The sequence below is a fragment of the Rhagoletis zephyria genome, unplaced genomic scaffold (assembly GCF_001687245.7).
Source record: "Rhagoletis zephyria isolate East Lansing unplaced genomic scaffold, Rhagoletis_zephyria_1.1 Rzeph_scaffold_00848, whole genome shotgun sequence".
Lineage (NCBI taxonomy): Eukaryota > Metazoa > Arthropoda > Insecta > Diptera > Tephritidae > Rhagoletis > Rhagoletis zephyria.
In genome coordinates, this window is record NW_016157932.1 from 83,210 (window position 1) to 99,617 (window position 16,408).

Genomic DNA, 16,408 nt, shown 5'->3' on the forward strand with positions numbered 1-16,408 from the left:
AAATCACGCAACCCTGTTTGCGTCCCTTTACTTTTTCCGGTTATTCTCTTTTAGTGAGCGCATTTGCCTTACGCTCTTGCATTTTGAACTTTTCAGATTTTAGTCAGAAAAGACAAGGAATGGACCTATTGCTAGCACATTCAAAGGACATTCCCCAACATGGTACAATTATTAAAAGTATTGTCTTATTGTTTTGCTTCATATCGAAATTCGTGCTCCCTTATTTTCATTTTGACGCTTTTCAATGTTGATTCTTTTACTTTTAGGAGGCTTTGCTTTTTGTTTTCGCTCAATTAAATTTTTATAATTTTTCAAAAAAAAAGAAAAAACGTTTGAAATAAATTGAGCAATCAAAACTTTTATTTTGTTTACTAAGCAAATGTTTATTTTTCGGCTTTTGCAAATTACATAAGTTAACAAAATTTAACTTACTTTATAAGGAATATTTTCATAGCCAAAAGTATCGATATGAGTAGGTATCGATACTTTATAATAATAATAAAGTGTTTGGCCGAGCTTCTATTACGATTTGTGGCGTGCGCCTTGATGTTGTCACACAAAGAGAAGGGACCTACAGTTTTACGCCGACTCCAAACGGCGATTGTATTTTTATGAGAAGCTGTTTTTCATGGAAGAAATACACTCGGAGGTTTGCCATTGCCTGCCGAGGTACGACCGCTGTTAAGAAACAACTTTTTTTAATATTTTTTTTGCGATGTTGCTTTGACCAGGGCTTGAACCCAGGTCCTGCGAAGTGAAAGCGGGCACTGCTTACCACTGCACCACGCCGGCCGCTACTGTATGTCCGATATTTATCAGGTGTAGATACTTTATTTCGATACTACTTCCAAGTAATAGTATCGATACCTACATGGAATCATAACAAAAGTTTATATTCATATTCAATCTTTTAGAACAAAAATTTTGTTGCTGGTGTTGTTGTAACAGCATACAAATTCCGCAAAGAGTTTTTGGTGAGTGTTGTTGGAGTGACAGTTCTTGGCTAGATATAAATCTGGGCCGTTCCGGTTAGGCAGACCCACGACAGTCTTTTGCAGTGGCGTTTTCCAAGTACAAAAAACAAACAAACAATTTTTGCAGCTTTCATCAATAATAGTTGCATTCGCGTACCTGATAATTATTAGCTCTGATCCAGTACTCCATGAACTTACAGGATTTCACACGAACTTGCAGGAAGTTGCAGGAAAAATGTTCCCGTACTCCAAAATCCTGTAAATGAGAGCGACTTTTGGAGAGTTGTGTAGAGAATGAAGTTGCAAGATTTTACCCGCAGTTTTTCTTCTGGTAAAATCATGAAAAGTGTCAAGCAATCACTGGTTCACGTTTTTACAGGAAAAATGGTTTTTTTGTTCCCGTACTTTTTGTTGTTACTCACTTTTTACTCTCACTTTAGAGAGTAATTTTGCTGTTTGACAGTTTTACAGGATTTTTCACGAAAAGTATTGGATCGGAGCTATTAATAGCTATCAAAATCTATCAGCGTTTTCCGTTCACGTACGCAAAAACTTGCAAAGTAGGGGAAATTGAGAGAGCAAAGTGACATTTCATTTTGAGGGGAAGTGGCTAGTTTCTGCTGGAAATATTTTTGCCAGCTGATCAAAAACAGCTGTTTTGGATATATGTAAATCACAAAAATTGCGTTCAAACGATTTTTGGACTAAAACCTGTAGAACTGTCAAAAAGCAAAATATCTCTCATAAGAGAGAGCAATGGTCGAAGAACTGAGAAAAACTGCTGGAACGCAAAAAACCATTTTTCCTGCAGGTATATAAATGTCAGATGTTTGTTTACAAAATAATTTATTCAGGCAAAAATTCTTACACACAACATTTTAATTCTCAAAAATTTCGTTATTTTGGTACAATTGGATTCTATTCTGCTAAAAATATTTCTTATAAATTGCATCAGCTCTTTCCCTTGTTGTTTACGAATGCAACACTGCTCTTAATTTGACAGTTTTCATGAATTTGCAGGAAGAAAAACTTTGGACTACAGTGAAACCCTCTTAACTCTTAAAAAAAAAAAAACATCTAAAAAATCAACGGCAATTTTTAGCCACTTGAAACTTGCACATTATTGCACTAAAATTGAATGGGCTATGGAACTGTATACTGAAAAAACACTTCTGGGAAAAAATTTTGAATATTTGATGATTTTTTTAAGTGTTCTACAAATCTTAAGCTTAGGTTTATATGGTATTTGTTAGGGAATGAAATGTATTGTAATTGATTGAAAAATCTTAAAAATTAATAAATAAACATACATAAGTGGCAAACAATATCATTTTGAATTTGGTCCAAAATGATATGACTAACTTTGACGTTTTAGAGAATTTAATTCTGGTAAAAATTACATACCGTTGCATTATCCATTTTTTTTAATAAAGTTTTTCTTTATTTGTTTATGTGTTTAAATAATGCTACGATCGCGGTTTTAAACTATGTATACTTCATTAAATGTTCATGTATTATTCAAGTATTTACATAACTCACATAAGTAACAAGAAGATGTAACTACATCAATAATTATGTTCGCTTAAGTACCCACATCGAGGTACTTCAGCGGGATCTTTTAAGTACCCAACCCGCCTAAGTACCTCAAAAAGCTGAAATTTTTCGTGAGGTACTTAAACGGGTTTTACTGTAAATCCTGCAACTTCTTACTGAGAGTAAGCATATTTTACTCTCACGAAAATGCTCTCAGTTACAGGAAATTTGTCTGCTGGAACGCTTTTCGGACTAAATCCTGCAAAACCTGCAAATCGTACTGCTGCTGGAACGCAACTAAAATTAAATTTGGTGGTTTGGAAATTAGAAATGATAAAATACGAATTAATAAACTTGTAAGAAGAATGTAATTATTCGTTTAGCCAATAAACTGTGTCAGGATAACATTTTGTGATCACTTGCCGAAGGCCCTAGTAGCCAGCGCTTATCCTTAGTGGATTGAGAGAGAACAGACGACACTTCGTCAGTATTTTGCTGCTGGATAGCTTTTTTTGCAGTAAGAGTTTCTATTTAGATTTTGAAGCCATAGCCTCTTTACCAAATTTTTTAAGTAATAGTGATTTACAAATCGTTGTTATCAATGAAATAAAAAAAGCGTAGTAAAAATATGATATGGCGTAGTGGGGTAGTAAATTTTAAAATTTTTGAAAAATCGTAGCAAATTACTACGAACGCTGATGTTTGGTTGTCTCAGAGGCAGAGTAGATTCTTGTGCCTCTGAACTATATAAAGGGTCGCATCTCTCAGCACTGGAAAGAAATAGCTAATCGTGGAAAGACCTACAATCCTGTGTGTGCACTAATTTTGTTATCAAACTAAACAGGAGGGATCTATCTCGACTAACTGCCGTTTACACAGGACATTAGGCCGTGGAAATCCACGCTGCAAGACAAGGATTGGAACACAACACTTCTTGTCGTAGCTGTAATTAAACATATGCAGAAGAAACGGTGGAGCATCTCCTCTGCGATTGTACGGAACAATGTAGATCAGAATTCACATGCTGGATTTGATATAAATAACCGACTTCTGTTCCTTTCTTTTCAGGTAAAATGACGAGTAGTGGTTTAGCACGCATAAGTGCTAATAGGAGTTGTTGAACTCGCCACTTCAACCAACCAACCACGTATGTCAAGCGGTGCAAGTCAAAAGAAGTCAGTATATTAATTCTTTAAAAACTCTATAAATTCCGCAAAACCGATTTTCTGTAAATAACTTTTTAAATCATTTTCATCAAAAAACATACATATATACAGAAAAAAGTTTAGTTTAGTATAAGAAAAATGCAAACATTTGAATATTTTCTACATCAGAGTACACAAGTATTACGCCAACAAATCGAATTGTAAACACACGGTTTAAAGCAAATTTCTTAGTACAGTATTCCCCGCTTATTTGTCCCCCGGTTAATTGATTTCCCCGCTTATTTGAATTACTTAAAAGTATTGCATAAAAAATCCATACAAATATGCCCGCATAATTGGCCCGGCTAATTGGTTTCCCCGTATAATTAGTTAAAAACATGTTGCAATTAAAAGAGATATACCTTAAATTATCTCCGGTTAATTGTGCCTTACGTTTATTTTTTTTATACCCGAGCGCACTTGTGCACAAGGGTATATTAATTTTGTTCACATAACGGTTGTTTGTAACAGCCAAAACGAATCGAGATACATATAGACAAATGTATACATAAATTATCAGGATGAAAAAAGAAATCGATTAAGCCATGTCTGTCTGTCCGTCCGTCTGTCCGTCTGTCCGTGTACACGATAACTCGAGCAAAAATTGAGATATCTCAACAAAATTTGGTATGTAGGTTTCCCTTAATCCAAGGTAGGTTGGTATTGAAAATGGGCGAAATCGGACTTAACGGTAATTTCCAGAAATACGAAAACTGCGATATTTTAGTAACTACTGAAGATAATTCACTCAAAATTGATATTTACAATAATTTTCAGACGAAAAATAAGAATATTATAAATTTTTGGAAAATGGGCGTAGCCACGCCCACTTATGGTTACATGTGTATATCTTGGTAACCGCTGCACCAATTTCTTCCAAACTTGGCACAGTTGTTGGCCTTGGTACAGCATACAAAACCGCCGAAACTTTTTAAAATCGGACAATAACCACGCCCACATCCCATATAACGGTAATTTAGAGAAATACAAAATCTTCGATAAATCAGTAAATATTGAAGCTAATTTATTCAAAATTGATGCTTGCAACAATTCTTTACCAAGAAATACGTTTATGGTAAAATTTTGGAAAATGGGCGTGGCACCGCCCACTTATGATCACATATATGTATATCGGTAACCGTTCTACCAATTTGTACCAAACTCGGTATGGTTATTGTACTTGCCACGTGTAAGCAAAACGTTGAAAATTATTGAAATCGGACTAAAATAACGGCCGATTCTCATATAACGGTAAATTTAAGAAATGCTTGAAACTTCAATATTTCGAAATTGAAGGACGCTAATTTACTCAAAATTGATACACCTCGGCTTACCATCTAGCGGAAGGTTTCGGAAGGGTGAAAAAACATATATTTAATACTTGCGACGGGTATTTAATGTTCGGCTCCGCCCGAACTTAGACTTTCTTACTTGTTTTTTATAACAATTATCTCAAAAAATGTGAGGACAAGTATACATACTTACGTATGAACAATAATAAATATAAATTGTTTTTATTCCTTATATTTTTTCGTGCGTGCAGTATTTGCTTTTAATTGATTAGGCTGTCCAATTTAGCGGAATTTCTGTACAACTATTCAATTAAACGAGTATCGGTTAATTGATTCCCCGGTTAATTGAACCATAAATTGTGCAATTTTTGAAGTGCAATTAAGCGAGGAATAATGTATTACTTTTTAAAAAGCTAAGAAAGTATTTTCTCAAAGATGCACTGTTATTGTAATATATCAATGGTAAATCGTAGTTTTAGAAATAGTAAAGCTTTTTAGTAAGCTTAGGCACTTATTTTTATAGTTCCGGTCCGAACTTTACTATGAATATTTTAGGTAAAAAAGGCCAGAAAAGGCGACGAATTCATATCTAAATTTCAGAGGCTATGGCATAAAATTAAATACTAAATCTAGCCTCAAAAAGGCTGACCCGGTCACATTGATGAGTAGTGGTGTTTTACAGCGATCTGTTTCGAAATTAGCCATTTTAGATGTCGATGAGAATAGTAGTGTATCTGGCCGGGATGTTAAAGAAGGCAACTCTGAATAATCGATATCGATCATTTATTGCCATAATTACTGAGTAGATACCCTCTGAAAACAGTAACTACTGGCGAGCGACGGGGGCCTTAGACTGGCCAGGCTCTTCGGCTAGCCTTTCAACAGAAAGGAAATTATTTTAGAAAATAGAAATGGCATCAGGTTATGGGTACCTGACTGGTTACAACCAATTACGATTCCACTTGTACCGAATAGGTGTGATCACAAAGTCGGAGATTATGAATCTTCATGCATATTCTATGTCAATGTCCGGCTTTGGCCAAAGAAACATTGATCCATTTTAAAGCTTAAATGGTCAAACCATTTGTTGTTTGTTTAGGATTCATTAGGGCAGCCGAAGGTATCTTGGCCCCACAGGGTTAGGGACTCTCTCTCTAAGGGATGCAAAGATCTTTCAAGTCGCAGTGTCTCTTGTTCTGTTACACTCAAGAATTTGTAAACTCCGTCTTTCTTACCGCACAAATTGTTTATAAATTTAGCTCTTCTGTCTTATTTAATATTGTAACTCCATGACATGGTGGAATAATACCATGATTCAATAATAAAAGGTTTGCTCAAAAAACAGTTTTCTCGCTCCCTCTTGACAAAATCGGCTCCCTTAGCAAGGCACTGTATGTGGGTTCATGTGTGTGTGCAACGCTTTTGTAAGGGAGCTAAGGGAGTGTCAAAACTCCAATGTCACTAATGAGCAAACCTTTAATTATTGAATCATGGAATAATACCAGGTGAAGTAATAAGAGCGAGAAAGAAGATTTGACACTACCTTATTGGAAGTGGTCGCCCCCTTAAATTTTTTTTTAAGGGTAAAGGGCAGAAATATTAAGAAGAATTACCCTTTTTGACTACAAAAGGGGTAATCATTTGAAGTTTTTTATTTAATACATATACATACATAATATCAACAAGTAAGAAAGCCTAAGTTCGGGCGGAGCCGAACATTAAATACCCGGCGGAAGTATTAAATATATGTTTTTCACCTTTCCGAAAGCTACCGCTACATGGTAAGCCGGGGTGTATCAATTTTGAGTAAATTAGGGTCCTTAAANGGGTGTATCAATTTTGAGTAAATTAGCGTCCTTCAATTTCGAAATATTGAAGTTTCAAGCATTTCTGAAATTTACCGTTATATAAAAAGCGACCGTAATTTAAGTCCGGTTTCAATAATTTTCAACGTTTTGCTTTTATCTGGCAAACGCAATAACCATACCGAGGTTGGTACAAATTGGTAGAACGGTTACCGAGATACATATGTATATGTGATCATAAGTGGGCGGTGCTACGCCCATTTTCCAAAATTTTATCATAAACGTATTTCCTGGTAAAGAATTGTTGCAAGCATCAATTTTGAATAAATTAGCTTTAATATTTACTGATTTATCGAAGATTTTGTATTTCTCTAAATTACCGTTATATGGGATGTGGGCGTGGTTATTGTCCGATTTTAAAAATTTTCGGCCATTTGGCATGCTGTACCAAGGCCAACAACTGTGCGAACTTTGGAAGAAATTGGTGTAGCGGTTACCAAGATATACACATGTAACCATAAGTGGGCGTGGCTACGCCCATTTTCCAAAAATTTATAATATTCTTATTTTTCGTCTAAAACTTATTGTAAATATCAATTTTGAGTGAATTATCTTCAGTAGTTACTAAAATATCGCAGTTTTCGTATTTCTGAAAATTACCGTTATATGGGAAGTAGGCGTGGTTATTGAGCGATTTTAAAAATTTTCGGCCATTTGGTATGTTATGCGAAGGCCAACAACTGTGCCAAGTTTGGAAGAAATTGGTGCAGCGGTTACCAAGATATACACATGTAACCATAAGTGGGCGTGGCTAAGCCCATTTTCCAAAAATTTATAATATTCTTATTTTTCGTCTAAAACTTATTATAAATATCAATTTTGAGTGAATAATCTCCAGTAGTTACTAAAATATCGCAGTTTTCGTATTTCTGAAAATTACCGTTATATGGGAAGTAGGCGTGGTTATTGAGCGATTTTAAAAATTTTCGGCCATTTGGTATGTTGTGCGAAGGCCAACAACTGTGCCAAGTTTGGAAGAAATTGGTGCAGCGGTTACCAAGATATACACATGTAACCATAAGTGGGCGTGGCTACGCCCATTTTCCAAAAATTTATAATATTCTTATTTTTCGTCTAAAACTTATTATAAATATCAATTTTGAGTGAATAATCTCCAGTAGTTACTAAAATATCGCAGTTTTCGTATTTCTGAAAATTACCGTTATATGGGAAGTAGGCGTGGTTATTGAGCGATTTTAAAAATTTTCGGCCATTTGGTATGTTGTGCGAAGGCCAACAACTGTGCCAAGTTTGGAAGAAATTGGTGCAGCGGTTACCAAGATATACACATGTAACCATAAGTGGGCGTGGCTACGCCCATTTTCCAAAAATTTATAATATTCTTATTTTTCGTCTAAAAATTATTGTAAATATCAATTTTGAGTGAATTATCTTCAGTAGTTACTAAAATATCGCAGTTTTCGTATTTCTGGAAATTACCGTTATATGGGAAGTGGGCGTGGTTAAAGTCCGATTTCGCCCATTTTCAATACCAACCTACCTTGGATTAAGGGAAACCTACATACCAAATTTCGTTGAGATATCTCAATTTTTGCTCGAGTTATCGTGTACACGGACGGACGGACAGACGCACAGTGCTTCCCTTCCCTGAAAATTCGCCTCGTAGTAAAATTGAGGAAGCTAAATTCAAAAATGCAATTTGTTTTTGGATAGCTTTCATCTTTTCACTGTAAATGCAGTTTGAAGTTGAATNACAAAGTTAATATACCCTTGTGCACAAGTGCGCTCGGGTATAAAAATTACTTTTGAAATATTCCTATTTGAAAATTAAAAGAGCTATTTAAATTAACTAAGCATAACTTATTATTTTTTATCAAATTAGATAGAAGCTTAACAATTTTGTGGATTACGCTTATATTTAGTATTGAAAGACAAACACTAACAATAACAAAGAGCTTTAAGAAATTACAGCCAATGTAATAAGTAATAATTAGAAACTTCAATAAAGATTTTTGACGCTAATAAGAGTAATGTGATGTACTAAATCCACGGAATAGTTCACACAAAGAGAAGCAATACGTAGATACTATATACTTCTAGATGAAAGGTCCAACTACGGTTTCAAAACATAATGTTAATGCCGCACAAACTGATATTTTTAGGCAGAAAAATATGTTAAAATGGGGAAATAAGTAAAAAAGATTTTTCACAAATAATNTTCAGTAGTTACTAAAATATCGCAGTTTTCGTATTTCTGGAAATTACCGTTATATGGGAAGTGGGCGTGGTTACGATTTCGCCCATTTTCAATACCAACCTACCTTGGATAAATGGAAACCTACATACCAAATTTCGTTGAGATATCTCAATTTTTGCTCGAGTTATCGTGTACACGGACGGACGGACAGACGCACAGTGCTTCCCTTCCCTGAAAATTCGCCTCGTAGTAAAATTGAGGAAGCTAAATTCAAAAATGCAATTTGTTTTTGGATAGCTTTCATCTTTTCACTGTAAATGCAGTTTGAAGTTGAATATTTGGGTTCTTGTGGCTTTTACATAGGTATGTACATATAGTTCGTTCTATTTTCAAAAGTTAAATGTCAAATGACAGGGCTTGGCCTGTAGAGGTTAAATAAATTTTTTTATTTTTGAAAAGGGTTACCACCTGTTACAAATTTTATTAAAATTATTTATNAATGTAATAAGTAATAATTAGAAACTTCAATAAAGATTTTTGACGCTAATAAGAGTAATGTGATGTACTAAATCCACGGAATAGTTCACACAAAGAGAAGCAATACGTAGATACTATATACTTCTAGATGAAAGGTCCAACTACGGTTTCAAAACATAATGTTAATGCCGCACAAACTGATATTTTTAGGCAGAAAAATATGTTAAAATGGGGAAATAAGTAAAAAAGATTTTTCACAAATAATAGTTCAAGGACTCACCGATAAATGCATACAAAAATCTTATTAAAAGTAGCCAATGCAGTAATCAATTAAAAGTGACAGTTAATGCTGTATAACTCGAAGTCTTGAGGCAAAAACACTTTTCAAAATGGTGAAATTAGTAAAAAAGATTTTGCACAAAGAATACAGAAGAAAGGACTCACCGACGGATGCAAAGACAAATCTTGATAACTTTATGAAGAGATGAAATTAGATACATGAAATCAGCAACGTGAATACCAAAACGCAACACGTGATATTAATGGTTATAAGGTTTAAATAAATAAATTGAGATAGGTATATATGGGGGTTTATAAAGATTAATCGATTATACCTTTTGCCTTTAAATAATCAGCCTAACCTGCTCCGCTGGTGAATGGAGCAAATGGACGCCTTCGTAAGTCCACATTTTTCTGCAAATTACACAGCTTGGCCTAGGCATTATTAATTTTTTAATCACAAACAAATTGTATAGTATTTTTCCACAAAAATTCAAACAAAAATTTTAGAAAAAACTAATTTTCCACAAAAGTTCAAATGGAAAATTTTAGAAAAAAAACAATGTTGCAAGCAAATAATAAATGGCCAAATTGCCCCCAAAATATATGTAAATACTTCCAAAGAAGCAACAAATATAACGTTCCACGACTAAAGGCAACATTGTGAAATATAAGGCAGCCGAATGTCAGAAAATGAAAAGAGAATGCTGCCTTATTACTTCACCTGTTTATTGCGTCATGACTCCATGATACAAATATTTAAAGGTAACACCGCTCGCTCAATTCGTCGGCCATCATTTATTTTTTGAAGTTTGTCTACTTTATGAAATTGAAATTTTCAGAGCAACTCAAATGCCAAATAAAAGTAAAACAAATAGATGAAAATATTCATATTTTCTTTGAGACCGAAAATTCGACTGTATTTGTGAGATTGAAAATTTGAAAACATTTTTGTTATACATGATCAAAATGTATTCAACACAGTGTGATTGATTTTGACATTCCTCTCATAGGAAACAGGCTATAATGTCAAATTGAAATGAATTGTTAACCCATTTGAAATTTTTTTTTTTCAAATTTGAATTTGTTTTAAAAAAATGTACACAAAAATTTTTCAAGCAACAAATTTTCTTAATAAACGTGAAATTGTTAAGAGATAAACCGCCGAGGAGAGCAAGTAAGCACATTTAAAGTTTGGTAATAAGTAAATACGTTCAACTTTGCTTAAATATTTAATGTAAGAAAACCAAGATGAAACGGAGCAAAACTTTTGAACGGTGCGCTGTATGCAATAGAAGTCAGGACACGAAAATAGTGCGATGTTTTAAACCACCTAGTTGCGAGTTAAGACGGCAGCGATGTAGTGTTGTAATACGTGATTCATCTCGCTTTGTGAAAACCACTTCAAGGAAAGTGATTTCATTTGTTGTCCGTGCGAGTCAAGCACTTTCAAACGAGCTCGTTTATACCCAAACTATTTCGCATGAAAAAAAATTTAATTTCAAATTGGTAAAGTTAAGCTCTCATATAAAATTGGAAACAAATGTAAAATCATACTTTTATAAGTGTCGAATAATGTTAAGGATAAAAAATTTAAATACAAAAATAAACGCACAAAAGCATAAAACTTGGGCAATTAAAAACAAGAAAATTGCTAAACGATTTTATAAACAATTTGTTTTATTTTATTGACAAAATATATATATTCCAGGTAATATAAGTAAAACAAAACTATAATCAAAATAAAAGCCTTGGGTATCAGTGCTGACAAGATACATGCATCACTAAGGGTTAATTCGTTTGTTTATACTTTTTTACATTATAGTACCTTAAAAGAGAGCCGCACTGAGTTGTCAATCACACCTTGTTTAATACACCTTGTACATGATCAAGGTGTATTAAACAAGGTGTGATTGACAATTCAGTGTGACTCTCTTTTAAGGTACTATTATGTCAAAAAGTATAAACAAACGAACTAACCCTTAGCTCTTCCATACATGCTTGCATGGTTTTAATTATTTCGGTAAGAAGAAATATTTCTGTTCTCAACGTGCATTCTAAAGAGTCGCCTGTTTGAGTTTGGACATCAACAAATAATGTATCCTGATCGCGTTCTAAATCCTCACTTGTTTCAGTTATTTCGTATGGCATTGGGACTGCGCCTGGGTATAAACGAGCTCGTTTGAAAGTGCTTCATTCGGACGGACAACTAATGAAATTGCTTTCCTTGAAGTGGTTTTCACAAACGCGAGATGAATCACGTAGAACAACACCGCAGTTTCTTCCCATCGCTGCCGTCTTAATTCGCAACTAGGTGGTTTAAAACATCGCACTATTTTCGTGTCCTGACTTTTATTGCATACAGCGCACCGTTCAAACGTTTTGCTCCGTTTCGTCTTGGTTTCCTTACATTAAATATTTAAGAAAAGTCGAACGTATTTACTTATTACCCAACTTTAAATGTACTTACTTGCTCTCCTCGGCGGTTTATCTCTTAACAATTTCACGTTTATTAAGAAAATTTGTTGCTTGAAAAATTTGTGGGTAACTTTTTTTTAAACAAATTCAAATTAAAAAAAAAAAAATATTTCAAATGGGTTAAGAATTCATTTCAGTTTGACATTATAACCTGTTTCTTATGAGAGCAATGTCAAAATCAATCACACTTTGTTGAATACATTTTGTACATGATAAAAACATAACAAGGTAAAACCACTGAGAGGCAGCAGTCTGACGGTTGCCAACAATATAATTTTAAAATTCAAAACTCAAACTCACACACACATTCTCATTTTCAATTTCAAACAACAACAATTGTGAACAATTTAATTTTTTTATTTTCAATATTATATATCATTTTAAAATGTTGGAAAACTTCAGAAAAAAATCATGGCCGACGAATTGAGAGAAGCAGTCTGACATTTGCCAGCAATATAATTTTAAAATTCGAACTCATGATCCAACTACATAAGATCTGACAAAATTAAGCAAAAGAAAAAAGTAATTTTCTGGCTGACGTTTGTAATTTCGGCGCCATGTTATTTTCTGTGAAAAGTAAACAAAGGATATGGAGACAAAGCATAAAGAAAAAATGCAAGCAATGTTGTGAACATGTTTGTGCTAACCAAATTATTATTTTTGTACGTGTTTTTGCATCCAATCACCGCGCACTTAATTTTAATTACATTTGCACAAAAAATCACTTAAAAATCACTGAAATAAACCACCGACAAAATACACATAAAGAAAGAAGCAAAACAGAAATAGCAAACTTCAAAATTACGAACGTCACACACTTTTTTCTCAATTGCTATTACAAATGGCTGCTTCTCAACCGGTCAGATCTGTTCTAATTGGTTCATGATTCGAACTCAAGCTCACACACACATTCTCATTTTTTAACTCAAACAATAACAATTGTGAACAATTTCATATTTTTATTTTAATCTTTATATGATTTTAAAATGTTTGCAAACGTCAGAAAAAAATCATGGCCGACGAATTGAGAGAATGATTTTACCTTCTAATGTTTTTATCATGGTTTTTATCATGTTTGTTATATTAGCAAACTTCTAAAATGTTCAGACCGCCTCTCAGCGGTTTTGCCTTCAAATATTTGTATCATGTTGTAACTCTACCAATTTACAGATAATAGACAACGCTGCGTCTTCTATTTTGAATTTTGAGTTTGATTCTATAAGCTTATTTATGCGAGCGGACAGCCTTCGTAAACTCGTGGCCGTGGCCAAAGTTGGTGCAGATTATTTCACCTGCTGTTGTTGGCTGCTCTGGTCACCTCAACTTGTGAAGACCGGAATCGTTGTGACTACGATCTCAGATCACTTTTTAGCACACTAGTCTGCTTCCTCATTTCCCGGAATACCTATGTGTCCCGGACACAGCACATATTGATTATGTGTTTTTGAAGAGCTTGTTGTAGGGATCTTCGTCATTTCTTAATGCATATCAAGTTAGATATAGCCGACCCTAAGGCAGCTTGACTGTTAACAACGAAAGCAAGTTTAGATGGAGCTAGGTCAATCCTGCTTACCAGCTTTTTCGCCATGCCAATTCCGTATATCTCTGCCTGGAAAACGCTGCAGTAATCTGTGAGTCTACAGGATTTTCTCAGAATAATAATTTCTGAGAGAAGCCGCCAGAACCTGTTCGAATGTCAGCGATTTCGTCATCGTTTAGACAATATTAAACTCCCAGTCACTTCTGTCGGGAAAATGGATTTCCGTAACCTGATAATCGCAACTACTGTACTCCAGCCCTATTCCTTAGAGGATGGTGGCATTATACGGCTAAGTTTCTCGCAGCCTTTTAAACGCCCTAAGGCGTATTGCCCTTTTAACTTCCGCATTTTTATCGTACCTAAATAGTATACGTCGAATGACCAGGAGTGTCCACAGTGCCGCCTGAGCCGTTGAGTAGATAAGCATGCTTGTCGTTTCACCTTTTGCAGGTTGAAGTAAGATTTGGTGTCAAAACCTTACCTCTTTTGACAATGTAAGATTTGGGCCATTGAGTGACGGAGCTCGAAATTTGCATACTTGTTTGGTGCACACAATGAATTCGATTTTTGAGGTGTGATCCCATAGACCGTTCCTCTCTGTCAGGTCGTTAATTGTACTAACATTCGTGAAAAATCCGGAGGGTTAACCTTTTCTAAATACCATTCATTTTGACTGGTTTTGGTAGAAATATGTATACTTAAATTACTTTGAAATATGGTGTTAACTAGAGTTTACAGCCGAATAATTGACTTTCGTCTCCCGTTAGTGTAAGTTATTGTACGTATTCTTTGTTCGACCATCTGTATCTTATTGCATCCACTGCACTGTTGTTTCAATCTGCTAAATGCAATTTTAAAAGTGCCCGATTTATGGCCCACCCGATATTCTCATGAAAAAATTTACTATTGCGAATGATTGTCTATTGATTTGCTGTTATAACAAACAACGACAGAAAGCACAAGATACCTTTTCTAAAACACATACTCTAATCATTACTTTCATTTACCTGATACTGCTTCCAAGCATTTTATGAATATTTCCATATTACGCTCACATGTTGCTTCATTTAAGTAGAAATATGTCCTAGCACTGCTCACTTTGTAACGACGATCCGCGAATGACTTGTCCACGTGGTATTGTGGTATCGCACCATCATCTTTGATGTCACCTACGCTAGAAACTGAAGATCTGAAAAAAATCAATAAAATTAAGAAATATCAATAAAAACTTCCTGGAATCATAATAGTCACTCACTCAACTTCACGCTTCTCAGCCTCCTCCTGGGAGAGATCTTCCTCTACGGAATAATCAAGAATTGGTTTAACGCCAAAGGAACGTAGTCTGGAAATTTATAAAAATATGTCAAATATGTTTGTATGTAATTATTTTAGTCACATAAGATGTAATGGTTTGTTACATATTCTCATTTGCAATCAATGAAATTACCAATAAATCACTTTTTGTGCGCAAATTACTCTTTGTGGCATGCGAATGGATTAGATTGAGAATGGCATAGTACTTTTCACTTTCTATAGCACAAACATATGTTTAAACATACATATATGTATGTTCATACGATTGTGTAATTTAAAGGTAATAATGACCAACAGCGACTGGGGGGAGGGGTTAAGAAAACGAACAAATGTACTAGTAAATAGATGCCTTTTAATAATGGATGGTCTTATTATTTTAATTTCAACCATTTGTATTTGGGTACATACACATATGTACAAACATCTGTACTATTATGCATACGTGCGGTTAGAGAATTCAATAATTACACAGTTTATGATAATATGGCTTAGTAAATTTAAATCTCTCGACAGTTCGAAGTAAATAGTATTCATATACGTGTATAAACTTAGCGAAACAACATGAAGAAAAAATGTCGCATATACCCATGAATTTCCCGTTTTTATTATTACCTTCCTTTTATTAGCTCGGGATGTAACTATGTAATATTGATGCGCCTAAAAGATGCAGCGATTTCTATTCACAAGTTACATACCTGATGACAATACGAATGGCAATTATAATAGGGAGGTTTTAGTTTCTTAAACTATAATTTTATTTCGCTGTTAATTAGTTGTGGAAAAAATACTTTTGTCGTTCTTGTATTTCTTTAGATATAAGGTGTTTTGCTAACTTTATATAAAGTTAGCGAAGCATCCCTTCAACTCAAAGATAAAAGACTAGTTTTATATCCAAACTTGCCGTTTTTTTGCCGTTCCAAGATTACTTTTGAAAAAAATATTTTTTTTTAATAAAAAAAAAATTTTGGCAAATTTTCAATAATTTTTAGAAGAAAAGAATAATAATACAACTAATTTTTAAGCAAAAAAAACTACTTCAATTCTCATATAAAAATTTAAGATTATCGTTAACTTCTTCATGATCCAATGATCCGATTTAAACCAAATTAGGATGGGACCACCTGTGAGGTAACACTTTTCCTTTAAAAAAATAACACAGGTCAACCACGTTTTGTTCTAGGAAAGTGTAGGGTCATTTTCGAAGTAATTTTTTGCGTAGAATCCGAATCCGGGGTTTAAATTGCTCTATCACGTCAGGATTTTGAGATATCCTAACCTAAAAGTGCAAAAACG

At 34.2% G+C, this 16,408-nt stretch overlaps 1 protein-coding gene across 6 annotated transcripts in view; it reads right to left on the minus strand.

The window, feature by feature from the left end:
• Positions 1-16,408, minus strand: part of slgA (proline dehydrogenase slgA) — a 156,166-nt gene that overhangs the window by 67,139 nt on the left and 72,619 nt on the right. For all 6 annotated transcript variants that reach the window (XM_017614537.1, XM_017614536.1, XM_017614538.1 and 3 more), the window contains 2 exons: positions 15,057-15,143; positions 14,809-14,990 (listed from right to left, as the gene is read on the minus strand). In XM_017614537.1, the coding sequence (XP_017470026.1) occupies positions 14,809-14,990; positions 15,057-15,143 (269 nt within the window). The remainder of the gene's footprint in view (positions 1-14,808; positions 14,991-15,056; positions 15,144-16,408) is intronic.